At 36.4% G+C, this 27,956-nt stretch overlaps 2 protein-coding genes across 4 annotated transcripts in view; one reads left to right on the top strand and one right to left on the bottom strand.

Annotated features, from left to right (window-relative positions):
• Nucleotides 1-65: 65 nt before the first annotated feature.
• Taf6 (TBP-associated factor 6) lies at nt 66-11,267 on the bottom strand. 2 transcript variants are annotated; one of them, XM_069498224.1, is made up of 12 exons: nt 10,811-11,266; nt 10,409-10,697; nt 9,953-10,104; nt 9,317-9,496; nt 8,485-8,654; nt 7,906-8,059; nt 7,297-7,469; nt 6,915-7,111; nt 4,588-4,700; nt 4,119-4,190; nt 2,475-2,603; nt 66-1,493 (listed from the first exon to the last, which is right to left on the bottom strand). In XM_069498224.1, the coding sequence occupies exons 1-12, from the start codon at nt 11,045-11,047 to the stop codon at nt 1,398-1,400; spliced, it is 1,962 nt and encodes a 653-aa protein (XP_069354325.1). In that variant the 5' UTR covers nt 11,048-11,266; the 3' UTR covers nt 66-1,397. The 2 variants fall into 2 exon arrangements, with proteins under 2 accessions (XP_069354325.1, XP_069354326.1); XM_069498225.1 differs by lacking the exon at nt 2,475-2,603 and having other exon boundaries at nt 10,811-11,267.
• Nucleotides 11,268-13,629: 2,362 nt separating this feature from the next.
• The window catches only part of LOC117997033 (E3 SUMO-protein ligase RanBP2-like), a 33,886-nt gene continuing 19,559 nt past the window's right edge, over nt 13,630-27,956 (top strand). For both annotated transcript variants that reach the window (XM_069498226.1, XM_034985201.2), the window contains exons 1-4: nt 13,630-13,860; nt 13,947-14,172; nt 21,748-27,113; nt 27,732-27,871. In XM_069498226.1, the coding sequence (XP_069354327.1) occupies nt 13,792-13,860; nt 13,947-14,172; nt 21,748-27,113; nt 27,732-27,871 (5,801 nt within the window). In that variant the 5' untranslated portion in view covers nt 13,630-13,791. The remainder of the gene's footprint in view (nt 13,861-13,946; nt 14,173-21,747; nt 27,114-27,731; nt 27,872-27,956) is intronic.

The raw sequence follows: 27,956 nt of genomic DNA, 5'->3' as shown, positions 1-27,956 counted from the left end.
AGTTTAAAACTTTTAACTAATAAATGAAACCCCTAGTAAGGAAGAAATAACACACTTAGTATTTTTGAACAAATTTTATTACTTAGATATTTTACTTAAATAAAGACTAATGTTATTAATTGCATAAAAAGCTATTTCTGCGTAACGACCGTAAAATCATTTTTAAATTATTTGACAAATCGATTGTAGTCTGTTACAACAATAAAATACAATAGAAAGTAATAAATCAATTTTTGGTCGTTTTGAAAAATAAAACAAGTAGGTACTAAATTATTTTTATTCAAACGTCTATCTATCCACTTGTGTTAGTCGTATTGAAATAAAGTTTACTTTAGGAAGAAATGTATGGAATCAATCATTATTTCTCATTTTTGTGGTTCTTTTATAATGAAAGGAGATCGACCATCCCATACGTCGTTGGGCCCAGAAATTGATAAACCGTTACAAGTTCCAAATTAGTGTCATATGTTACATAAAAATTTCTCTTTTAGACTGCTTTAGTTTCAGTTTGAGTGACAATGACATAATCAAAATATATGGGCTCAAATCCATTGTTAGGATGTGTTATTTGAGCAATATTTTTGCAATTGTCAATCAAGTAATATTAATTAGACGAGTAGTGAAGTGTTTAAATTGGTTTCCTTTAAGTACATAAAATAATCCAACATAAAATAATACCAAATCCTACTGTACACCATCCCACTATACAATTATAGTAATGATCTCGAAAAAAACACAGACCTATTAATAGTTTTTTTTATATTTAGCAATAGCTGTAAATTCAAATATTTTTTGTGATTTTGGTTTATAATAAAATAAAGGATTTTTACAATTTTATTTTCTGTAACAAGACTAGCCCAAGACCTGGGCCCAAAACTGATCAGTCTCCTTTAATAAATATTTACTTACTTCATTAAAAAACTATTTAAATCGGTTAATGTGAAGACAATATATTACTGTAGAAATTTAATGTATATTTTTAGGGTTCCGTACCCCAAAAGGATAGGACCCTTATAGGATCACTTCGTTGTCTGTCCGTCTATCTGTCAAGAAACCTATACGGCACTTCTCATTGAATTAGAATCATGAAATTTGGCAGGTATTATTATAGCAACAAGGGAAAAATCCGAAAACCGTGAATCGGTCTGAGATTTCTTGTACGAAAGTGCGGAACCCTTCGTTTGCGAATCCGACTCGCACTTGACCAGGTTTTTTATTTGATACTTCTTTTAAATAAAGAGTCGATATTATTAAATAGGTCTAGTAGTACAGTTAGCGCAGCGTTTTGCTCGGTGACGCATCTGGTCGATTGTATAAAAAGTGTGGACTAGCAGCAGAGTCCATCATGAGTCCTTCTTGCGGATCTCCTTGATGACGAAGCTGAAGGTGCGCGGCCGTCAGGCGAGGTGCGAGAGGTCATCGAGCTCGGGCGGCGGCTGCGGCGCCGAGCCTCCGCGTGCAAACACCGGCTTGGCCACCACCGACACTGGCGCCTACGAACAATTCAACAGATTATTGTCAATCGTCAAGGTTTGCATCCGTACGTAGTCGAAATTTTTCGGGCACTTACTAAGCGATTTGCTTCCTCGTTTCTAATTCGAACCGCTAGGATCTGTAACGCCCTTCCTTAATCACTTTTGCCCTTCTTTTAATCTAGGTACCTTCAAGTAAACAGTGAATAGGCATCTTCTAGGCAAGTGCGCTCCAACTCAGGCTGCCTCATCACTTGCCAGCAGGTCTTATTGCAGCCAAGCGCTAGTCTATAAAGTTGAAAAAACTTAATTTACTGAGAGAATTTTATTTACTCTTCCGCCTGTATACGTTTATAGATTTGACTAAAACAGCTTTCAAAATATTTAAAAAATCTTGTAGAAGGTCGAAAAACAACCGTCTGAATTCATCAACGGCTTCATCATCATTCTTCCACGGAGCAATTTTTAATGCTGGTAAGTAAAAAAATCACACTGGGTCAAGTCTGAACTGTAAGGTGGATCATTATTCTAGCGGGCATATCACAAAATACTTCACGCGGCACACTCATTGACGAAAAAACAGGTATAAAAAAGTATTTGTAGATGGGAGATTTTTTCCCAATTTCTCACATTGAAATTACCTTTCTACTTGTTATAAATGCAGAACAAAAGAGATCTCATTGGCTGAAAACTTTCAGAACAATTCAGATATTTCGCGAGGGAATACATAAAAGAAATCGCAATTAAATCGAAAACGCAAGCACAATACATGCGATTATAGTCATGCGAAAAATTTCGGTTATTTCACAGAATCGACGTTTGACGTATCGATTATGTCGATTTAAAGTCGTCAGTGAAATAACTAGGACTAGGGCATAGCGTTCTCGCGGTCTTTATGATTTAAAGGCTTACAAATCTAACACGGAAAAGGTAAGAAGCATACCGGCTTCCCCGATGGTAGGCGCCATATTTGCTGAGTTTTGGGGCAGGTACATAACTCACCTGGCTAACCCCGGTTGCGACGGGCGTTTGGTGTGGTTGGTGAGGCGGGTGCGCGGGCGGAGGCACGCCCACCATTACCACCTTCTGTGGCGGAGCCGCACCCGCTGGCCCACTCGTCACCACCACCGACTACAAAGGACAAACACCACCGACGTACACTAACTACCATTTACGATACATACTAAACTATACTCCCACCTAACTACATTACGCATAGTAAGGTCCGAACGAATTGTTATGGCTGGAAATTAATACAATTGAATAAATTAATGCTTGCAAGAACTGATTGGCTTGTAAAAAATGCAACAAACCTTGCTTTTCTTTGTAATAAAGCCGCGTTTTCACGGTACGAGCGCGTTCGGGCCGAGTGCGCTCGTACGAGCAATACCGTATAGGAGTGCACTCGGATTATAATTGACACGTTACGAGTTCAATAGCGTCCGAGTATCGTTATTTTTCATTATTTTCTGCTTGCAATGATCCAGTACCTAACGGTTTTTTGATCTTTAGCTTTTCTTGACTGTACGTACTTCGTATGTTATTAATTTTTGAGTTAATGTCTTGCAAAGTAAGACCATCTAAATTAAAATTTCTTATGATGCGCTGTATTGCTGCGTACCTAGCATCTTTATTTTTATAATTTTTTAATTTAATATTCCATAAAACTTCTTCTTCTTTATACAATTCTACAAACTTCAACGTATCACGTTCACTCCACTTTTTTTTCATGTTAGACGCTTGTTTTTCATTTGACGCCATATTGTTTTTATTTATTTTATAAGAGTATGCTCGTAATAATAGAACACCGTCCGAGTCCACTTCGACGTCCGAGTGCACTCGGATTGCGTGTTTACATGATACGAGTAGTCATCCGAGTGCATCCGAGTGCGACTCGGTCCGAACGCGCTCGTACCGTGAAAACGCGGCTTAATGCAGGATTTGTAATAAAAATCATAACACCGTTTTGCATGATGCATGTTGTACAGATTAAAAAAAAACAACATATTCTATACACCAGCCGGATTATAACAGTTTAAGAATCGATAAATCGATTCGCCCTGACCTTTACATTACATTCGCAATACTGATACATTAAATTCAACTAATACAAAATGAAATAAACATAGGTACCTACCACACAACCAATCATGACATCATTGGATTTCAAATTAGTTTTGTAAGCATTCTTGAATTACTAAAAATGAGCATGCTGTAAAAGTGCACGAAAAAGAAACGCGTCGATTCGCGTCAAAACATTACGCGCAGCGACGAACTGTGCAGCGCCGCTCTAGTGCGACATGTACCTTACGTAATGACTGAAATAATATTTAGACGCTTTGTGACGCTAGAGCGCTACGCAGCGCCGCTGTAATGCAGTCCGGGATTTGTAGTAAATCGTAAACAATATATCAAATCTAACATAATAACCACAACATATCAAATCACAATATTATAAAATCAACTACAACTATGTAGGAACGGCATTCCGAACCAGTGGTAAATTAAACCTGACTATTCATAAGCACTTTTATAAAGTTTACATGAATAAAAAAACATTCTATTCTATTCTATTCTATTCTACATCATGCATACGTTTGCTTGTATACATTCTCGTAATGTACCGTAGTATAATGGTTAACTCACGTTTTGACTGCGAACTATGGTCGGCTGAGAGCTGTGCACGACGATGTGACCTGCACTGCTAGCTGGCTGGGTCTGACAAACATTCAAAATCCAAGTTAAAAAAATGTGATTGTTAATTGAATAAATCTACTGAGTGTGCCAGGCTGTCTGCAAGCCGCAAGAAATACTAGGAACAATAAGCTTAAACTACCCATATTATAAATGCGAAAGCGTGTTTGTTGGTTTGCCCTTCAATCACGCCGCAATGAAGCAACGGATCGACGTGTTTTTTTGTTAAACCTAGAGAGTAACAAGGCTACTTTTTATCTGGGAAATTCCCAGGGGATTCTTAAAAAATTAAATCCATACAAACGAGATCGCGGGCATAAGCTATCTACTAGATCTCCACTAAGAAAGCATTTTCTCCAACTCCAACCAGGAAAGCCTCAGGCTCAGCTAGTGTTTTCAAAAAGTAGTTTTTCCCAAATACCTGATTCTTTTGCTGCGACGCCACGATGACGAATTTCTGCGGCGGCGGAGTGGAGGGCGCGGGCGACTGCGGCGCGGACGACGTTATCACCACGTTGCGACTCGCCACAGATTCTATTAACAACCAATTAATCAATACGGTATTTCACACCAAGCGAGAAAATCTAAAAATGTATAAACAAGAAAGTATTAACAATAAACAATCGAAAAATGTAAATTTCAGTTTATGAAATTATATAATGAATTTTATAATTCATTTGAAAGATTTCACTTTTTTAATATGTTCTTCTTTCGTGCCTTCTCTATAAACGTGACACTGGCGAAACAATCTCTGCTCAGTTGGCACACCTAAAAGCCAATAATTGGGAATTGAATTGAATTAATCTGTTCTACAAAATTCCAAAACACATGATACCGTAGCCGTTATGTTGATTCCGAGTGTGACGTCACATGGATTTAAATTTCACTAAGAAAACACCGTTGCTTACCAATGAGTCGCCATCTTTTTAGGTTCATGACAGCTCATGAACCTAAAAAGATGGCGGGGGTAGCGTTTTCGTGGCAAAATTTGACATGTAAAATTTAAATGCATTTTTATTGCACTCATCGATAGAATTAAATTTTTGTTAATTGTTTGGTAGTTAATTATCACTTTAGGGTCAAATTAAGACACTTTTCAAAAAAGAGTAAAATACCCAATTGAATGTAGTTCTTTTGCTAGATCTTCTTTTCAGGTGCATGTTATTATAGTTGCTAGAAATTTTGACGGTCATTATTCCGTATTTTATCCACATATGTTTTTGTGCCCAGTGAACAGTGTCCCAAGATGTGAATGGCACATTTTTACCGGCCAATCACCTTTCCTTCTTACACAATACACTTTACACTTCGCCAATTTCAAGTTACTTGAGATTGGCGAAGTGTATTGTGCTGATTGGGCAATAGGACTGATACCGATTTGATTCATAGGGTTAAATAAAGAGTAGAAGAAGAAGAAATCGTTACAACTTGACATACCGTCTACTACATCGCGCCGTGTGAGAGCGTTATTGATTCGCGGTTGGTAATGGCCGTTGTCAGCTAATTTAGGTTGTATTGCCATCGTGCCTTACAAGTGACAAAATGGGCTAGCTGGATAGGGTGGATGTGCTGCCATGTGTGCTATGAGGCACGGGCGCGACCACAGAGGTTTATACTTGACTGATCATAGCCTGCCCCCTCACGCGCCAAGCGTTTGTCGTATGACTACAAACGCAATGTATTTGTAGTTGTACCTTAGTCGCCCTCAGTCACGTTCCGAGTATACACGGAAATCGAGCGACAGAAATAAATAGAAAAACAAGTTAAAACATGCCTTTTTGTAGTATTAAATGGTGTGGGAAGAAAAGTCCAACCTCCGGCTATGCAAAGGATGGCATAACATTTCGTAGTTACGTTTAGTTATGTAATAATAATTAAAAACAAAAATAAAATGGAACCCGTTGATGTATTTTAAAATTACGTGTCGTCTCGTACTATCTCATGCAGCTTTACATAGCACCGTCTCGTTTTTATTCTTCCACATGTAACTAGTGACACTCCGTCTAACTATCGATAAATTAAATTGATACATTATCGGTAATGTTCCTGGGCTACATAAATGAGGATTAGACCGTAGCATAACTATTTTAATGCAGTTTTTAGGGTTCCGTACCTCAAAAGGAAAAAGGAACCTGTCTGTCCGTTCGTCCGTCCGTCCGACGTCGTGTCTGTTAAGAAAACCTATAGCAGGTAGGTAGGTCTTATAGCACAAGTAAAGGAATAAATCCGAAAACCGGGAATTTGTGGTTTTTTATTTTTCCCCTAACGTGTGACTTACCTGCCAAATTTCATGATTGTAGGTCAACGGGAAGTATCCTATAGGTTTGTTGACAGACATGACAGACAACGAAATTAGCTAAAAATATGCCAAATTTTATTTAAATCCGTTCGGAAGTTTCAGCGTAATTAATGAACAGAAAGACAGACAGACAAAAAAATATCAATATTATATCGGCTGAATAAAATGTTTTTATATACTATCCAATACTGGTAAATGTTTATTGAACTTTATCGATATAAATTTTGCCGCGCAGCCCTATTGTCGTAGTTCCATTCATAGCTGCGTGTAGCTGACCTTGAACGAGCCAATAAGAAGCGCCGTGCTCACCGCGCCCCGCGCTCAAAGCTGTGACTTACGTTTGAGGAGAAAATTCGATCATTAGTTCTCAATTGCTTACTACTCGGTGGGCGCGACGATCCCCTGAAACTTGTTCACTATCTGATCTTAGGTGCAAAGAAGTCGCTTACCGATGGTCTTGGAGTGCGGTTGTGACGTGTGCTGCACGACGAGGGGCGCGGGAGCGGGCGCGGGGGAGGGCGAGGGCAGCAGCGGCGGCGTGCACGACACCATAGCCACTGCGCCGCCCGAGCTGCCGCTCGACGGCGACGAGCGCAGCTTGCTCACCATCTGCTGCAGGCTGGGGCCGAGGTAGCCGTACTCGCGTCTGGGGGGGTTACACACTCGTTATTTCAGGTCGCTAAACATTTGATGACATTTATGAACTAGCGCTCGTCTACGGAATCATTTGATAGTACTATGGGTGTGTTAATCTACATTTCTCAAGTTCAAAATGAAAGGAAATCAAAAAGCGCCTATCCGCGAGGCACATAGCAACAACTCGTCTCTCACTTGTACTCGTCGGGCAGGTCGGGCGGCTGGCGGTGCTGCCGCACGACGGGCGCCAGCACCTTGAGCAGCTGGTGCTTGAGGTTGCCAGCCGCGAGCCGGTCCGCGCCGCCGATGCCGCTCAGCGCGCCTTCCACGCGCTCGCCCAGCCAGCGCACGCGCGGCAGGATGAATACCTACACATATTAAATATTACTTCTCATTACAATCGACCGATGTCCATAGCTCGAAGGTCTCTTTCAAGAATCTCGATAAAATACGGCCCTGTGCCACGGCCAGTGTGTCTAGTTTCAAACATTACTCACAGTGCAAAAATGAAACGCGCTTTGCCGGGAGTTTAGAATAGTCGGTTTTTTTTGGCAAACAAAGAATATCACAGTTTATGCGTCTGTGAAGCATATAACAATCTATATAAACAAAAATTAATTTCCAAAATGTATGTACGCGCATAGCTACCAAACGACTTCCACCAAATTGATAAATTCTTTTTATGTTGTGTTTATTTGTCAGGACAAGGTTTGTATGAAAGAAAATTTTTCGAAACGAGAAAAGACAGATCATGCCGGACTAATTAAGTAATTTTAATACAATATCTTATTTTGATCATGTTACCTTCACAACTTCAGGTCCAAGTTCAGCTAAACCTTGAACTGCACCATATAGGGAAGCCAGTGGAGTCTTTTCAGACTCTTTCATAGATGCAACCATTGAGGGGCCGCTTTCATCATTGGTCTGAGATGGACACTGCAAAGCTTTCGAGAATAACCTGTGAACAAACTTTTGTGCATTTACATGTTATAGAAATGAAAACTTATTTATTCAAGTCTAAAATAGGTCAGTACTACAATTTACTATATTAATCGTCTATACGGCACGTCTTGCGGCGCCCAATTATTGTCCACCTCATGTATCAAGCATGTGAGCCTTCATCATCATTATTATCAACTCATCGCCGGCTCACTACTGAGCATGGGTCTCCTATCAGAATGAGAAGGGTTTAGCCCCCTTTAGGGAGGGCTTGGCTCCTAATAGATACTGGACTACTAGTATTTCGTGCGACAGAGATAACGCTCTACGAAGCCGAAATTTGCCGACTGTCTCTTTCTAAAGGTCGATGTTTATCACTTTCGCCCGCGTACTGTATATTAATAAAAAAAGTTGGTTTAGAAAAAAAGCTTAGTGATAATGTACCTAGTGACTCTAGTCTGTAGGTTGTTGGTGGAAGTATTGAAGGTCTTGCAAATCTGTGCCATGAGTCTTGCAGCAAAGTCTCGCAGCGCCCAATGGTTGTCCACCTCTGGTCTCATACACAGCTGTCTGGCCACTATACACGTTGACACTGATGGGATCAACTCGTGTAGCTAAAAGTTAAAAGGTTTTAAGAAATTTGTTGTGAATAGTAAGAAGCAAACTTGAGTATGGCACAATAATATGAAGCCCCAGCAGCTGTCAGATCCATAAAGATTGGTTGGAAAGCATAAATTATGAACTTTCAAACTCATTTTCAGCCGTTTCAGGCCATTTTGCTTGGCAATAAGTTAGATTTGAATTTAGTTGGTCAAAAACATCCAGATTAAAGAAAAAAATTGTTTTGATCAGAAGAGTAATTACACTGGTTTGTATGCCAGCTCCTTAATTAATACATACTAGCGAGCAATCTAATCGGCTCACATTTTAGCTCATATCAAAATCCAAAAGCTGAAGCACTTCCGGTACAGACGCATCAGTGAAAGCTGCTTAGTCTATTACAAATAATAATAATATGCTAACAGTGTTAGTTGACTGTAAGTGTAGTTGTGGTGCACTTTAGTGTTTCAATATTTAAATAATACTGGGTTCCGGTTATAAGATTAAAGTCTAAACTAACTTATCACAAAAATATAGGTTTTAAAATCTTGTTTAAGGAATTAATTAACTTAAATCAATTAAAACCTAGAATAAGTAAGCATGTTAATGCTGAAAAATACATTCTAGATTTCAGTAGTAACTAAATTGCAACATGAAAATGATATAGTTCACTTACATATTTCTCCAAATACAATGACTGGTTGTCAAGCATAGCTTTCACCATCCTCATCAAATAAATGAGAAGGGCTAAATTATTTTGCACCACATTGACTTTAACCCCTTCTGAGATAAATGTGCACATCCTTGGCAACATCTCGTGGAGACCAGGGTCACATGCCAGAGACTGCAGAGCTTCCTGAAACAAACATTCTCTGTATGTAATACAAACAAAGGTAAGCTGACCACACTGTGTGTCTGGAAGCACTAAGCAAAAAAATCCTGAATGGATTTTATTCATGTTTTCACCAATAGTTAGATAGTTTTTAGAGCTTGTACACAAATGCTACATTTTACCCAGGAAAATCAAACAGTTCCTAAATGATTTTTAATAAACCAAAATCCACATGGACAAAGTTGTGGGCATCATATACTTGTACAGAGATAGCTTGCATCCTGAAGTCTACTTACAGAGACGACTTTTTACCCTGGAAAATTAAAGAGTTATAATGAACTAGTTAGCCTAGTAACAAGTTCATTATAAATCTAAACTAATATTATAATAAGGAATATATAATATTATAATAATATATATAAGGAAGTAAAATTATTATTTAAGAGGTATTTTTAAAATGTTAAAAATGAAAATGCATACTGCACGTCTTCCTTCATCACTTCCAACACAAGCTTCCGTGATTTCTTTATAATACAGCTGCTGTTCCACGCTGAGCTCATGTGTGGCCAGTTGTTTGACATGTACAGACTCTGATGCTTTCAATCGAGCTGCTTTGCCACATACTGGTTTACCTGCAATGGTAAAAAAAACTTTATAGTTGAATTAGTTTAAGTCCTAGAGGTAAAAAATATGGATCTTTTGCCAAGAAATTGCATTACAAATCTTTGGTCTAACTTTTCAGGGTCTATATAAATTGCCAAAAAAATTTTAAAATCATCACATGAAAATTTAGGCATTTACAACCACACTGATACTACACATGCTGCATTTTTTTATTGGTCTAGAAATTGCTTTGAATTGAAATCACTTAAAAAGCAGAGAAGAAAGACCTGGGCATTGAAAAAACAGTGATGAACCCAGGCAACTACTACATACCAGCAGAATCTTTATTAGCCGGTTTGCTCAGTTTTGTAATAGGATCCACTGATTCCAATTTTTGTGCCTCTTTGGATAATGGAGGAGGATTTTCTGGAACTGTAGGCTGTACGCCATCAACACTCAACCAATGAGCCCTGAGGGAAACATCGAGTGGTATTTTTGGAGGCGGTGCAGACAGTATCTCAGACAAATCAATGTCTTTCTCCTCAATAAAATGTAATTCTCTACCACCTCCTGATGCAAATCTGAATGGCAATGAGTCAGGTTGGATAAATCCATACTGTGGCTAAAATACAGAGAACTATAAGCATTACACATAATTAAGCATATAATAATTATTAATAAGTATCGCGTTAATCTGTATGTCATGTCCAAGCCACAATATAATAATGTATATACCTCAATATTTTGAACTTTTAATGCATGGTCAATGTCAGTAATGGATAATTTCTGTCGTTTAGAGTGCTGCATGAACTTCATAGCATCTTGTACGATTATTTTCAGGCGGTATGAAACATCGTCAGCCAACTCTTTAGCGGCGTCGTCAACTAGACTCCCAATACCAACACTTTCTGCTATAACTTTCACAGAATCTACGGTAAATGACGAACCGTAACCTAATTCAGAATCACTCATTTTGAAAAGGTTATAGAAGGAAACTATGATAATATCGCTTCGTACATTAATTATAATTTTTGGCTTCACAGTTCACACTTTTAAAAAAAACATAACTTTTTTTAAGTTTGATGATCTGTAATGTAACACTAGCAATAACTTTGTAATGATTTTTATTTTATCATACTATCGATTTAATCCGATTTTATGATGTGGAATTTTGACGTTGTCATGGGGAGTTATTTGTCTTTATACACTGTAGTCTGTGTTATTTGTACAAAGAATTTGCAAGTACTACTACGTGGTACTACTACGTATGGTTTTTACATACGGAAAAAGCATCATTCATCCAAGGGAAAAAGCTTGGATAAAATTGGGATATAAAGACTCAAAGAGTATACTTTTTTTTAACTGGTTTTACGGCTCTTGGCCTAACAAAGAGTATACCTGTGTCCTATATCAAAAAGTATAATATAATCACTACACTAGACTACACTACATAACATATAGTCCGTACAAAATGACTCCACACGCGCCATTTTAACTCATGCAACAGTCATGTCAAAAGTACAAGGCAAACATCCCTTTACCTAGAAAAAAATTAAAAAATGAATACCTAACTCGAAAACGATACCTACACTTCTGCATAAGTACTTCAGGGGTCGTTTGAGATAGCTAATGTCATGTACCCGTAGTATAAGATTTTACGTCTCACCAAACGTTGCTAGAATTCGAAAATCGAAACACAATAACATCAAAGTAAAATCGACCTAAAGTGCCTTGTATTGAAGTCAAAAATTCAATGCCACTGATTTTAATTTCGTAACGTTTCCGCTTGGAGCGCTGGCTGTAGACGTGTAGACAAACTTGAGCTTTAAAACAAGGCACTTAAGATCCAGATTACTATAACGCAGAAGTGTTTCGACTCTCGAATTCTAGCAACGTTTAGTGTGAAGTAAAATCTTATACTACGGGTACTGTACTATAACCCCTTAACGGGATCGTGTCCTATTTTCCTGTAACCCCATATATATATATATATATATATATATATATATATATATATATATATATATATATAGCTAGCTGATGCTCACGGCTCACGGCTTCGCACGCGTGGATTTAGGTTTTTAAAAACCTGTGGGAACTTTTGATTTTCCAGGACAAAAAGTAGCTTATAGTATTAATATTATTAGCTATTAGTAGTAGACCGTCCCCGGATGGTCCCCGGCATACAAGGTAACTCAGACAAACCAAATTACAGTAGTCAGTAGACATTGCCGAGGTTTGCCAAGCGTGTACAAACGTTACCTACATGCAAAGTTTTTCGCGAGTCGTGCAAACCCAGCAAGCCCAACGTTTACTTTTTCAAATTAAACCTATAGAATTAAGGTTAGCCAACTTTACACTAAAATCATTAGAAAACAGAAAAGTTAGAAATCTCTTACTTGCCAGAATTAAAATATTTTCCCAAAACAGAGGTATTTTGGATGAAAAATTATTTTGAAACGATCTGGATTTAATTGTTACGAACTCTTAATCAAAAAGTCAAAACTTCTCTTTGAAATTGTTTGTCACCATTTTTCGATCCCTCTTTAAACGAAAAATATTTTTAAATAAGTACTTATGTTTGCAATAAAAGGCAGGCCTCATTTAAAGAACTCGAATTAAGAAGCTGTGATATTTGCATTATCACACCATATGAGTTCTTTTTAAGGTTCCGTATCCAAAGTGTGCCAACAGAAGTCTATTACTAAGACTCCACTATCTATCCTTCCGTCCGTCCATCCATGTGTCTGTCAGCGGACTGCATTTCGTGAATCGTAATACTGATTGGTTGATCAGTCTGCCCTTGGTTTCCGCATGGTTTCCGCTTTGCACCAGTTTCCTCTACTAAACCTCCTTTTGCTTAGGATGCTTTTCCGTCACTGTACGGAACCCTAAAACGAGAATTTGATAATAACTAATAATAAAAGTTCAGTTGGCATCAGTTAGCAAAATCTCAGGATAATAATATAATAAATATATAGGTATCTACTTTAATACTACATAATATAATGTTCCTGAGCTCTTACATCGAGGGAAATAAAAGTTTGACGTAAAAAGCAATAGCGTACCGGGACGAATAACACAATGTCACACCGTGGTCACACCTTACTTTAATTTAATTTATTTAATTTAATTTAAAATAACTTTACTGCTAAAATAATAGATTGGCTGATGTGGCTAATTTTTTTTTAGTTTGACGCCAACTGTCATGTTTAAATCCCATGGTTCCAGTTATCTAGTGGTGATGCATAGATTAATATGTGGTGATGACAGACGTCGAAACAGGTGATAAGGTGGTTAAGGGACAATATAGCACATCAATAATACAAAGTACAAACTTGTACTAGAACAAGCGGCCCGCGCACGCGGGCCGCGGCTTCGTCTTTGTAACAAAATGAGGGCAATGTCAAATGTGGGACGCAAAGTATTTCCTAAAATGTTTTACACTGAGATGCACCTAGTATAGAAAGTTGTAGTTGTTCTAGTTCAAAGATTAGTTTTAGTTAGTAATAAAATAATGGACAGAGTATCTGGGAGGGGAAATTAAGTTTTAATACAGGCAACTCAGGAATGAAAGTCAAAAATTTTACTTCGCGTTTGAGCTAAAATAATGACGAGGTCTATTTTAGAGTTTATCTGCTTTGTAAATCACGTAGTTTTGTATAATTGTGTTCTACTATAGATTCAGGATTTTGTATTAGTGACCGTTTGTTAAAATGTATAGAAACAAGAAGGACGTCGATAAACACGTGGAGAGTTTGATGTTGAAATTGTCACCTAAAGATGTAAGATAGATCCTTTATCAAATAGATTTTGTTTTACAATAAGTATTATTCAAAACAGCACTGCCTTATTGTTATATTTGTTGCAGTTCAAGACTAGGGCATATTCCATTGCGCGGCTGTATTTCGAGGTGGGGGATTATGGAAGCTGTCAGAAATACGTGGAACAGTATCTCACCCAAAAATCGAATAACGCAGCCGCTCATAAACTACTTGGACAGACATTTCAAAAGCTAGGACAGAAGGAAAAAGCAATTGAGCAGTACAAAATTTCCCTTGATGTTGATCCTACACAAACAAGCACTATTCTGGATGGTGAGTGTATAGAATAATAATACATATATATGATATAGGTGTAGGTTTAGCATCTTATTAGTAGTTTATAAGAATGAACGTTTTTGCATGATTCCTTTGATAACTAGAATTAAGAAACTACCAAGAAACTAGTCACACCTTGACTAGTTGAAACAATTAACTGTAATGTTTCTGATGAGATATCAGGCACCTACTCTTTTCTGCCTTTATCTACTGTTAGGCCCAACTAACTACTGGGCCTGCAAATGCTACACCTAAAAGCAAGGAATCTTCAAACACAAAAGATATTTTGCAAGTTTTGCACCTTGAATTTGGAGTTTTAAAGTTTGAGTTTTAAAATGGTTAACTGCATGAAACACTCTAATTTTAAAGAATTTTAGATCTGGGGGCCCACTGCTTTAGTTAGTTAGCTGTAACTACTGTGTTATGATTGGCCTCTCTCACTATTGGAATTGGCTGAAACTGCACCAAGAATATCACAAATTCAAACCATCTAAACAATTGAGACTGTAGCAATGATTAGTGCAGATTTTCCCCAATCAACAAGCTGGTTGCAGTAAAATTGTTGTTTGAGAAATGTATCTCTAAATTAGTCATGCCACAAGTATGTGAACTAACAATATTCGTGTGTTATTAAATGATATGAGCTATCTTTAATTACAATCATTGTAATTCCCAATTATCACACATGAAAACCACTAGCGTAACATAACTAGTGTTGCAGAAGTATAGGGATGGTCTTCAATAATAGTCAGTTTCCAATTTCACTTCACTGTATTTTTTAAGCATAGCTTGCGCCTTCGACTTAATTCTCACAATTGACCGCCATTTTTATTAAACCTACGCTTTTTATACTAATTTGACAGGACAGCAAAACTGACATATTTTAAAGGTTGGTATTATTTAACTTCCAGTATTTTACAAATTGCAAAGTGATTGAACTAAATGATACTTCCTGTGACGTCACAAATCATTAACGTAACAATTAAATCAGCTAGATGTTAAACATGACACAAAATATGTTGATTCAAATAGTTAACAATTAAATATGACTCATAGTCCATTCCCGCCAGATATAAATAACAATCAATCCATTGTATAAGTCTGGATGCCTCATGATGATGGCAGCCATGGAGATGTGGTTTTTGACATTCGGCCATCCTGGAAAGGCCGTGTCTCACGGCACTCAGATAACATCCCCGCTTTCGCACCATCAGTCACCTGACAAAAGAGAAATACCGAACAGTATTCACTTGATTGATACTTAATTTTATTACAAATATGTACCTACATATTAATAGCATATACCATATAAAATATTCAGTTGATTTATTAAGTTATCAACTACTTCTAATCATAATTGTTATTAATGTTCCTCTTTTAATCATTACTTTAAATGTTTTGCTATAGTATTTAGGTAATACATAATGGTAACATTTGATTACCAGTAGGTGGGTGTTTGAAATTGATGAAATGTAAACGATTTCGTTGTATCTGCAATCCAAAATTGTAGGTAGGTACTTGTCTATCCAGATAAGTTTATAACAGCTGACGTCATGACTCATGAGACCATTTTATTAAGGTGGCGCAGTACGCTCGACCTAACCTGTATGCTTTTCACTTGACATTGTATGAGAAAGGTGAGAAGCACGATGATTTTTACTGAAATCAAGGGTATAGGAAAAGTATTTTGAGAAAACAAAAATACTAAATGTATGTTCGCAAAATAGAATATTTCAACTAATGAATAATTAATGTCTAGTGTTAATTTGCTTTAGAATTTTCATACCCTAATTATTTATTTACGCCCAAAGTTGTCATAAATTTAGTGTTAAAATAGGAATCTTTTGAGGCTCGAACTTTCAAATCAATATTTTTTTTAATGTTTAATATATCAATAAACCTAGATAATGGCAAGACAAACCGATGTAATACTTAGTTTTGAGCATATCATATCAAATAATGTAGTAATTACCCTCCTACGTTTGTATGAAGAAAGCACTGAACTGGGCTCAGTCACTTAAGAAGTTAAAATTGGTTTAGATATCTACTGCACAAGAAAAGCTAGGTTTGACATTGTAGCATATCACGGGTTATTTTTCAAGGTCGTTATTATATTATTATCAAGTTAATAACTGGGTAAGTAACTGACGTTCGACGTTCCTAGAGTTCTGCATTAGGAAGAACTTTACATGGGCATGACACCTATAAACTTAAGAAAAACAGTATGCATACTTAGACGAGATTTCATTTCTATCCCTTTTAAATCTGCAGGGGACGATTATTGAATTTTATATTCTTATGGTCTTGTTTTAGCAGAGTTTACTGTAGGTACTTTTAATTCATCTCGAACAATTTATCATGGGAAGGTCAAATAGATTCCATATCCAAGTCATTGTGTTGGAGAGAATAGAGATCACACAGAGACTATGTTGGAGTGATTCACACACACACACACACGTACACACAGAGGCACACACACCATTTGGGTAGGCGACACATATGTATGTCACACGTTGCACATATCACACAGACTATTTGCGCAGGTCACACAGCCCCGTTGGGTAGGTCACACAGACTCGATGCGCAGGTCACCAAGACCATTTGCGTCGGTCAAACAGTCTTCTTTACGATTTACTACAGTCCCTTCTTTAGGAAGATCTCACAGATATGCTCTAGGGATATGACAGACATCATACTTCAAATGCATTTTTAGTCCAATGATGAGTTTCCATGAGGAATAAGGAACAGAACACGGGTACAGAATAAAACAGTCAGGATAGAAAGTATAAGAATCATCTTACAAACAAAAATCATAATATTATTGATACAAGAAACAGGACTGATACAGACTAAAGCATGTAGGGGAGTAATTCTGGCAATGCAAGAATGTCATTCGTCACTTATCGGGATTTTTTGAATTTATAAAATTACAGGAGTAATGTTACTGGCATGTCTCAGTTGCATATTAAATAATAAAATCAAACTAAAGGAGTTTCTAATTTTATATAACACTATTATTTAATTAATGAGTTATTCATAATAAAAGTTTATTACTAATTAATTAGGATTTTGGACTTATGGACCAATATTTCAATTTAATCGTGATTTCTGTATTTTAATCATACTTACTAGATTTACTGTAATACTTAATGTAATGACTGTAGTATAATTAAATTAAAGTAGAGTTGAGCTTCGTTTAACTATAAGTTCTACCTACTATTGTTTTTTATCTAATTTCACTCTTGACGATGACATTTTTAGGGGAAGTCACTTTCGAAAGTCACTCAGACATTTCGATAGGGAAGTCACTCAGAAGTTTCGTTACGGAAGTCACACAGATATTGAGAAGTCACTCAGATGTTTTTTATGGAATTCACACAGATGTTCCATTAGGGAAGTCACTCAGACATTTAGATAGGGATGTCACTCAGATGTTTCGTTATAGAAGTCATACAGATTATCCGTTAGGAATGTCACTCAGATGTTTCGTTACGGATGTCACACAGACGTTCCGTTAAGAAAGTCGCGCAGTCTTTCAGATAGGGTAGTCACTCTGATTTATCGTTAAGGAAGTCACACAGTCGTTCCGTTAGGGAAGTCACTCAGACATTACATGTTTGATGATAATTAGCATCTGCTGATTTAGCGATATATTACCTTTCGATTCAAAATTAATAACTGTTAGTTTTAAGTAGGTACATCGATATTATTTAGCTCATAATATGTATATTTCAACGTTGCCAGTGCGGCTCCCTCCGGTGCAAGGTCGCCACTCCAGCACCCCAGGACACCCCAACGTCTATCGATTGATGATGATGATGATGATGTCGATGATGTATATTTTGTCATCTGTGTATTTTTATTATAATGAATTTTATTTAATCTATTGATGACATTTAAATTGTGTCTTGAACTAAGCCCTGCCCGCTTAATTTTGCACATCAGTCTTTTTTTCAACTACATATTTCGTTGTCAGTTTAGTAATTTTATGCTTCGAAGTCATGACGACCGTGCTCGAAAAATAACAGTTCACGATCGTAATCACCTATAATTGGTTGATGCTCACCATCACTCATCAGCTATCATGCATTGTTGCAACAAGAATACCTAAAAATCGGCCTATCACAATAATTGAGATTGTAATAATATTTGATACAGTTTATCCGCAACTGACCCACTGCTGTCATTGTAACATTATTGTCTTCCTGCAATTCGTAAACCTATCTTACTATTACTTATTAACTTGTAAGCATAATCCTATTACCTACTGAATTTCATCTGTACTAGCCAATGGTTAACCTGTACGCTATCTATCTTTTAGTTACGATAGTCTCTTTTATATAAATACCTAGTTTTATTGTGTATGAATTTTGTTTTAACTTATTTATTTTTTATTAAAGTTATAGAATGTACACTGTACAGGGCATTATTTTTGTTAAATTCAATGCCACAAAACCTGGTAACCTACATAATATTTGAGATAGTGGGTAGGTAAGAAAAATGTGCAGCTCAACTTGTAACATCGTGGTATTGCTGTTAGTGAAACCGGTAGTAGTGATCCGTAGGTAATTATTACACACTATATAGATTGCTCTTTTTTTTTTAAGTTTACGTTTGTAATTTATGTCGAGAATTTTTCTTAAAATTTTTCGTAAGATTGATTTTTAACGTAGGAACAATAAAGTCGAGTCGTCATTGTTGTTGGTTAGTCAAATAAACAAAATATAAATTAAAAAAAATAGTTGCTGAGTTTTTGTCGGCTATTCTCAGGTCTGGGCGCGTTTAGAACCCTCGTAGCTTTAGTTTCAAGTTTAAGTAATTAATGATCACCATTACATTATTGTTTTACAAATTCAACAATTAATGATCAAAAAGTGTACAATGTTACCCAATTTGAATAAATGTTTTGACTTTGAAATAGTGTATCTATGACCACTTATCTAAAAAGAATTCAGTACACACAGTTCCTAGCAAAAATTAAATTTCCAACATTAATCTGGCTCTATTTTCTGGTCTTCAAGGTGTTTAATTAATTTTATAAATTTTGTTACATTAAGATTAGTTGGCTAGACGTATTGTAGTTTTCTTAGTTTTATTGGGTTTCTCACACAGTTTTTAACTTGGATAAGTCACACAGACATTATATTGGAAAGTCATTAGAATAGAATAGAATAGAATGTTTTTTTTATTCATGTAAACTTTTTAAAAGTGCTTATGAATAGTCAGGTAGTTTTAATTTACCAGTAGGTAAGCATGAATAGGTCACACAGTCACTAAAGTTGGGTAAGGATTAAATAATTCAAATGTCTTCGTATTTAAAGTCTCGTGGTGAACTGATTGCGGCCGATCCGAACAAATCAGACCAACAACTTGGAAACCAAGATTAATATTTATATGTATGAGCCTTTAGTTTTTGAAACCGGAACAGAATCTACTTACTACATCACCTACGTTTATAAAGTAGCATACATACTTCAATGCAGATAAACTCTCCAGAGATGGAATAGCATAAGTTATTTTAGTTACGAATAAGAACATTAAATATTGTATTAATCAGCACACTGAGCCACCCTATGAGGCGGTAGTCATGGGACTCATGGACCTATGCGGTGGTCAGATTTTGTGATTCGATTTATTCCTCAGGATTTGCGGTGACTGGAGTACTTAGTAACGTGTACAAAGGTTATTTAATTTTATCGGCTGCCTAGTGATAATGATAATCAGACCTACATCGGAGAGATCACAAAAAGTATACACCTATTTTTTTGTAATTACACACACATGCACATTATTTTACACAAATTATTACATAAAGTGATTATATTATGTGAGTGCACCTAAAGCCTCTCCTCATGATGAAATCTTTAGATAATCATGGTATTTTTAATTCATTTTACAAAAAATAACTTCCGGGATCAATGCAGGTAGGCAAAGATTCTATCTGCACTAATGTAATATTATGAGAGTAATTTGCATATTATGCTTAGAAAATTCGTTAGTTAGATGTAATACGACTCACCGAGTGTAGGTATGCTCGACTTGTTGCTATGGCGACACAGGAGTCGCTGCCCTTGCGTCCCGCACGGCGCGGCGTGGCTCGTAGCGGCCGGCGCGGCGTGGCTCGTTGCGCCCCGATCACCCGATGCCGGATTTGTTGACATCAGCAACCCCGTGGCTCGTGATTGATCCGTCATCGTCAGTAGATTACAGCAGCGCTTCTTGTTCACGCGTGGCAAAGACGTAGTTGAACTTTAATCCCCTTTTCTACATCTTGAAGCCCGCGCTGAAGTAGTAGATTCTTCCACAATTTTCCGATGACGATAAGTAGGTACTCTCAATAAAGTAAATAGGGCGTCTGGTATTGGTATTGTAGACCGCAATTTTGCACGTAGATATTTCAACTTCAAGTCCTCTGATGTTATAATACACAGAAAAGTCCTCTGGTCGCATCTTGAAGATGAGTTTGCGTCGATATAGGCCCGCGGCGTAATTTTCTAAGCAGAGGCGTGGTGTTTTCAGAAGAGAAAAAAAAAAATCTTTGACATTCTTCAATGTTCTGCTCTCTTCTCTTCTTAGTATCCCACTTCTGAAATGTTGCAGAAGTATAGGGATGGTCTTCAATAATAGTCAGTTTCCAATTTCACTTCACTGTATTTTTTAAGCATAGCTTGCGCCTTCGACTTAATTCTCACAATTGACCGCCATTTTTATTAAACCTACGCTTTTTATACTAATTTGACAGGACAGCAAAACTGACATATTTTAAAGGTTGGTATTATTTAACTTCCAGTATTTTACAAATTGCAAAGTGATTGAACTAAATGATACTTCCTGTGACGTCACAAATCATTAACGTAACAATTAAATCAGCTAGATGTTAAACATGACACAAAATATGTTGATTCAAATAGTTAACAATTAAATATGACTCATAGTCCATTCCCGCCAGATATAAATAACAATCAATCCATTGTATAAGTCTGGATGCCTCATGATGATGGCAGCCATGGAGATGTGGTTTTTGACATTAGATAAACCTAACCTAGCCATACCTAGGTCACCTCCAACCACCCCTTATAGCGACCCCAGAAGCTCACATCTGACCTAGTTACTCTAATCTCAACACATAATTTTTTGTCACATCTGACCTAGCTACTCTAATCTCAACACATGATCATCTAAAGATAATCTACCACTGGTATGGAATACCACAGTCTACTGTGAGTAGAACCAGCAAGAAACTTGTGTGGCATCTGAACTCAATCATTAACCTCAACTTCATGAACACTCTTTAAAGAATCATCACTTCACTCATGATCTAACCCAGATCATATCATTAATTATTACCCAAGGTCAGTCACTAAATTACAATCTGAAAACTCAGTCACAATTTTAAAGTAAAGTCCTCAATTATGAGTATGTTCATACCAGACATGTCACTTTCAAATCACTCTTTTCATAAAATGTTCCTTTTTCACAGAGTACATGACAGTAAAAACTCTAATATCGACACCCTAACATATATAATGAATTAATGAATAAAGTTTGTGAGCTATTTTATTTTTGTTTCAGTTTGTGAATTACTAGCAGATGATGAGGTTACTATTGACTCAGGTCGGGCAAAATACTGGTGTGAAAAGGCTGAAGCCATGTTTCCCAAGCATCCAGTGACATTTAACTTACGAGAAAGACTCCTGGCTATTGCTAATCCAGATCCAGAAGCTCTGGTGAACTTATTAAAATCTGAATTGGAAATAAGACCAAAAGATGCTGTGCTACATGCCCGTCTTATAAAATATTTGCTTCATACTAATAACATCAAGGAAGCATATGAACATAGTTGCAGTATTGAGTTTGATAAAAAGTTTTTTTCCAACAATTATACATGGTATGAAAGTCTATCTGAGATACTGAAATACAATCCTTTAACAACAAGTGATTGGTTATACCAGTTGATTTTATTAACAGTAAAAGAGAGGATTTGTATTTTAAGTCTAACTGAAACACCAAATTCTTCTTCTAAAAGCTTAGTTGAATCAAGTGAACTTCTCCATGATTATGACCAAGCTATTGCTAGTGTGCTTAAAACAGGGCCATCTCTAGGATTTCGAGAATTTCATAATAGTCTGTTACAACATCACAGAGGACAATTGGCATTTCACACAGCAACCTATTTGCTTAAAAAGGCAAAAAAAGGACAACTGAATTGGAGAGAGGCTATGGAATGTTCAGCCCCATTGATGCTTAATGCTTGGCAAACCATTCTACTTGATCCTAAAGTTAACTGGTTAGCTCATGCACCTGAGAAACAACAGAATGCTGTGCGTCGTTGGTATCTAGAGGGATCATTCAGGTGTTCTCAATCTGGTCATTTTTTGCTGTCTAATATGCAAAATAAAAGTCAAGTACTTTTAGATCAAATTTCACAATTTTGCTCAGGAATACATTGGAAGGAGAAATTGTACGAAAAAGTATTTCCTGCAGCAGACCAACTTACAAAAAAGAAATCCTCCTACTTAGTATCACATCAATTTGTTGCTCCTTCATTAAGACTACCAAGAAAAGCTGAAGTACAGGCTTATGATGATGATGCACAAAGAGAATATCCTAATTCTCTTCACCATTTTGTATGGATCCTGCTGAATTATAAAAATTATGCTGAGTTTAGATGCACATTATTCGATATGCTAACCCCAGCATCTACTACAAACTGTGGCCCTGAAACACTTAATAAAATGGATATTTTAGGTTTTCTATTTAGTGCAACATTAACAACACAAAAACTGAGAGATAATAAAACCAATTATGTTTCCACAGAAATGGCAAATCTTCTTCCAGCTAACATTACAGATCTTTTGTGTTCGCTGCCTCAAACTAAATGGTGGGACTGTGCATACAAGTTCAGTCAAAATGAGCTGGGTGTGGAGTATACTGATATCCGTTCCATATTAAGTCGCGGTATTGAAGTTTTGCGATGTATTGATAATCATGGATTAGATCCTGAATTATTATGCATTTTAGGACGAATTTTTATTGAAAAAGCTAAAAAAGCAAATACTTCAGAAGAAAAAGCCAACCTAGAAACTAGAGCTCAACTTTATTATTCGTCAGCTATACCCCTTCTTGAAAAACTAAAATCAAAAAATGTTTTAAAGTTACCTGAAAAGAGAATGTTTGAATATACACACACACAGCTGAGTACAAAAGAAATTAATCATCTATTAGAAGAGAGCAAACTTTTAATATCTCTTGCACATCTTAATGAAGGAGAATATGAAAAGGTTATTAATCTTTTGTCTAATGTGAAATCACCCCAAGCTTATTACCATCTAAGTGAAACATATAAAAAAATTGCATTGGAAGAGAACAGTTCAGCAAAAAATATTGATAACAAATATGCAAGTTTGTTGAATAAAGCCAAGCAGTTTGCTTATAAAGCTTTAGATAAAATGAAAGATTTAGACGAGCCCAGAAGCAAAACTTTATATACTGATATACAATCATTAATAGAAGATTTAGAATCACGTCTCAGTAGAATTAATATTGACTTGTCAGCGAATGTTACGAACGATGTAGAATCATCAGACGAATATGAGTCTGTTACTGAAGTTGGATCTATGCGATCTAAATCAAATCATCACAAAATAAGTTCTACACCTAAACAAACAAGACATAACTTAAACGTCGATGCTACAGCATACCGCACTGCAATGGATTCACCGGAACCGCTCAAACCAACAACAATCAATGACTTTATGGATCAAATTAGGAACGGGTTTGAAGAGAATCGAAAATTAGGTAACCATATAATTAGTATAATCAATTCTAATAACGAAAATGCAACAGATCAATTTAAACTGCTTAAAATATCTGTTGATGAACTCAAGAAACAAATGGATAATTGGTGGAAAGAGTTCAGAGATGTAGCAGATTTGAAGAAACAAGTTGCAGAGTTAACAAAAATAGTTAATAAACTGAAAAAACCTACAGATCAAGCTATAGATGAAAATGATTTATACAATTTGGAAGATGAATACCGAACAAACGATAATACTACTTTTGGTGCACAACTTCCCTTTACAGCTCCACAAGTTGTGCCACCGTTTGCCCAACGTCTTATGCCTCCTTTCTCTATGCCATCTAACCCATACCAATTATACGGACAGAACTTCTACAATCTTTACAATCAATATTCTCAGTTTGCACAGCCACCGACGGTCCCAGGTGCACCGCAGCTATTTGATCCTACAAGAACGCAAATGAACTATCCAGGAGTTTATCCTACACCAGATCAAATGTATCTTGATGTAGCGCATCTTGTACCTCCGACACTACCGACTGTTCCAACTACACACCATATTATACCCACCATATCGACTGTGCCTTCAACTGTTGCACCACCAGCGGCAGTATCTATATCTAAAGTGTCGATTGATTCAATTCCGAAATCATTACCAGTGAACGTTGTAATAACTTCTTCTGATCCTTTGCCAACAAGTACTACTACACCAGCACCAGTTTTAAGTGTTACAATACCTCAAAAACATATTAAAGGAAGTCCCCATAACTATCAAATACCAATGCCTTCTTCAACTGAAACTAAGACAATAGCACCTCCTGTTTTTAGTTTTCCTTTATCCAACAAATCTACTGTAACAACTTCAAGTATTTTAAATTGGAATACAAAGTTTTTATCATCTCAGGCAGAAAATACATTAACTATATCCAGTGCTAACAACTCTTTCAAAGATTCTATAAATTCTACAAGTGTTGTTGATGGTGTATTCCCTGGGTTTTCACCAAACGCAAGTATGAATAAATCTAGAACCTTATCAGAAAAAAGTAATACATCGATTGAAAATTACGATCCATGTCCAGACTTTAAACCCATTATACCATTACCGGCAGAAGTTAAAATCACGACCGGCGAAGAAGATGAAACTGTAATATTCAGTTCCAGAGCAAAATTATTTAGATTTGTTGATAAGCAATGGAAGGAGAGAGGCATTGGAGAAATGAAATTGCTGAAGCACAAAGTAACTGGTAAAGTTAGAATACTTATGAGAAGAGAACAAGTGCACAAAATTTGTGCAAATCACATAATATCACATAACATGGAAATCAAACCTATGACAAATGAGACTAAGGCTTATTGTTGGGTAGCTCATGACTATGCTGAAGAATCTGTTATCCTAGAAAAGTTTTGTGTAAGGTTTAAAACAGTTGACTTAGGAAAAGAATTTTATGAAACATTTGAAAAAGCCTGCAAAGAGTCAGCTAATATACTTGAAAATGAAGATAAGGGTCTTAGTAATATATCAAAACCAGAGTCTAAAATAAGTGTCACCAAGGCCAACTTTTCTAAAGAAACAGCTCACACTCAGGCTGGAAAAACAGTAGTGGGAGGATTCACTTTCAGCAATACACCCACATTCAAACCTACTGTGGAAACCCCCGATAGTGAAACAAAGAATGTAGAAACTCCAAAAAATAAAATAAACGTTTTCAGTGGCCTCACCTTTAATGCTGGAAATGCATTCACATTTGGTAATAATTTAAGTGTAGCTTCAAGTGTAAATAAGGAAATTATCAAAACACCAAATAATGTAGATTCAACAAAAATAAATACGTCTGATGTAGTTGAAGATTTTGAACCAACAGTAGATTTTAAACCCGTTATACCATTACCAGCTCTCATTGAGCAAAAAACCGGCGAAGAAGATGAAATAATATTATTTGAACATAGAGCTAAGCTGTTGCGGTTTGATGCCGGGGACAAAGAGTGGAAAGAAAGGGGTCTTGGTAATATAAAACTACTTGTACATAAAGAAAACAATCACAAATTGCGACTTTTGATGAGGAGGGAACAAATTATGAAAGTATGTTGCAATCATTCAGTAACTAAAGAAATGACATTCCAAAAAATGCCTAATATGGATAAAGCAGTTACATGGTGCGCGAAAGATTTTTCGGAAGGTGAATTAGTTTCAGAAACATTTTGTCTTCGTTTCAAAACTGCACAAATATGTGATGACTTCATTGAAGCTGTTAAAGCAGCTCAAACCAAAATCGGTGATGGCGCTAAAGCCGCTAAAGAAGAACAGAATACCGCTAAACAAAATAATCAAATTGGATTTGGCGATAAGTTTAAACCTAAGCCAGGATCTTGGTTTTGTGAAACTTGTTATACAAATAATTTAGAATCATTTGAGAAATGTGCTTGTTGTGAAACTCCAAACCCACAAAACAAGAACAGTGGTGAAGAAACATCTACTAACGTTTCTGGATGGGGTGACAGATTCAAACCTAAACCAGGGTCATGGGAGTGTAAACAATGTTTGATTCGCAATGAAACAGAACTTGATCAATGTGGCGCATGTAATAGTCCCAAAGATGGAATGGTCAAAAAAACTGAGGTCAAATTCACTGATGTACCTAAATTCAATTTTGGAATCCCATCAACCATTACACAAAAACAAAATATAACTAGTACCAATCCACTTGTCCTAAAGGCCCCAGAGGCTTCTATATTTGGTGCAAATAATGCTCTCAAATTCAACTTTGGTATTCCGAAAACCGAAACAATCAACTTTGGCATGACAACAAAATCTTTGAATACACCTAGTATATTCAGTGCTAGTTCGGTAACTGCTGAAAACGCTAGTAGTCCCATTAATTATAGTGTAAAGAAAAATGAAACATTAACTGCAACACCTGTAAAACCAGCCTTATTACAAACACCGAACACAAATATTGCATCTTTCGGAAAGAGTGGAACATTTGAATTTTCATTCAAACCTAAAACTCCAACTAAAGGAAAAAGTCCAGTTAAGTCACCAAAAGAAAATAAGGGGGTTGATAGTGATGACAATGAATATGCATCTGAAGATGAAGGCCATCATATTTACTTTAGCCCAGTTATTCCAATGCCAGACAAGGTAAAACATACTTTCTAAGCCTACGTTACACGGAAATTTTGATATTATGTCTAGGACACTGGCCAAGTGCAGATTAGTAGACTTCAGACACCTTCGAGAACATCATGGAGAACTCTCAAGCATGCAGGTTTCCTCATGAAGTTTTCAGTTCAGTCACTGAAAAGTTAGAGCTGCATAACCTGAATCAAATCCCTCCTAAATAGAAGGCCTATTATGTAATGATTTAGCATTGAATGTATTTATCAAAGTAATATACGGCTCCTTTAAAATATTTTGCCACATGACTTAATTGACGTGTTCACAGTCTTGGCATGTGTTTTTTAAATCACACTAATATTATAAAGGCGAAAGTTTGTATGTGTGTGTGTGTGTATGTTTGTTACTCCTTCACTCAAAAACTACTGAACAGATTTGGCTGAAATTTGGAATGAGCATAGATTATACTCTGGATTAACACATAGGCTACTTTTTATCCCGGAAAAATTCCCACGGGATTTTGAAAACCTAAATCCCCGCAGACGAAGTCGCGGGCATCAGCTAGTCTAAAATAAACAAGGGCTTAACACTAAACTTGAGGTAAGACGCTTTGATTTTACAAATGTCATTGACACATTGCAGATTGAAGTTGTAACTGGAGAAGAGCATGAAGAAGAGCTATACAGTCACAGGGCAAAGTTGTATATTTTCAATAAGGAGTGGAAAGAACGTGGCATAGGCAATGTTAAAATCCTCAAACATAAGGAAACTGGCAATTTAAGGTAAGTTGTTTTTTTAATTGTATTTATTCAAGATGAGTAATTTACAATCAGTCACTGCTGTTCTAAATATCTTGTTTATTTACAA

Source organism: Maniola hyperantus, chromosome 4, assembly GCF_902806685.2.
Source record: "Maniola hyperantus chromosome 4, iAphHyp1.2, whole genome shotgun sequence".
Classification (NCBI taxonomy): domain Eukaryota; kingdom Metazoa; phylum Arthropoda; class Insecta; order Lepidoptera; family Nymphalidae; genus Maniola; species Maniola hyperantus.
The sequence above is the reverse complement of the archived record's forward strand: the minus strand, read 5'-3'. Positions and strand labels throughout refer to the sequence as shown.

Excerpts from the sequence above, each read along its gene's own strand:
- Taf6 (XM_069498224.1), bottom strand. The coding sequence starts at position 11,047 with ATGAGTGATTCTGAATTAGGTTACGGTTCGTCATTTACCGTAGATTCT. Across the intron at positions 10,698-10,810 it reads TAAAAGTTCAAAATATTGAG|CCACAGTATGGATTTATCCA; the intron begins GTATATACATTA and ends TCTGTATTTTAG. Across the intron at positions 2,604-4,118 it reads CCATAGTTCGCAGTCAAAAC|TCGGTGGTGGTGACGAGTGG; the intron begins GTGAGTTAACCA and ends TGTCCTTTGTAG.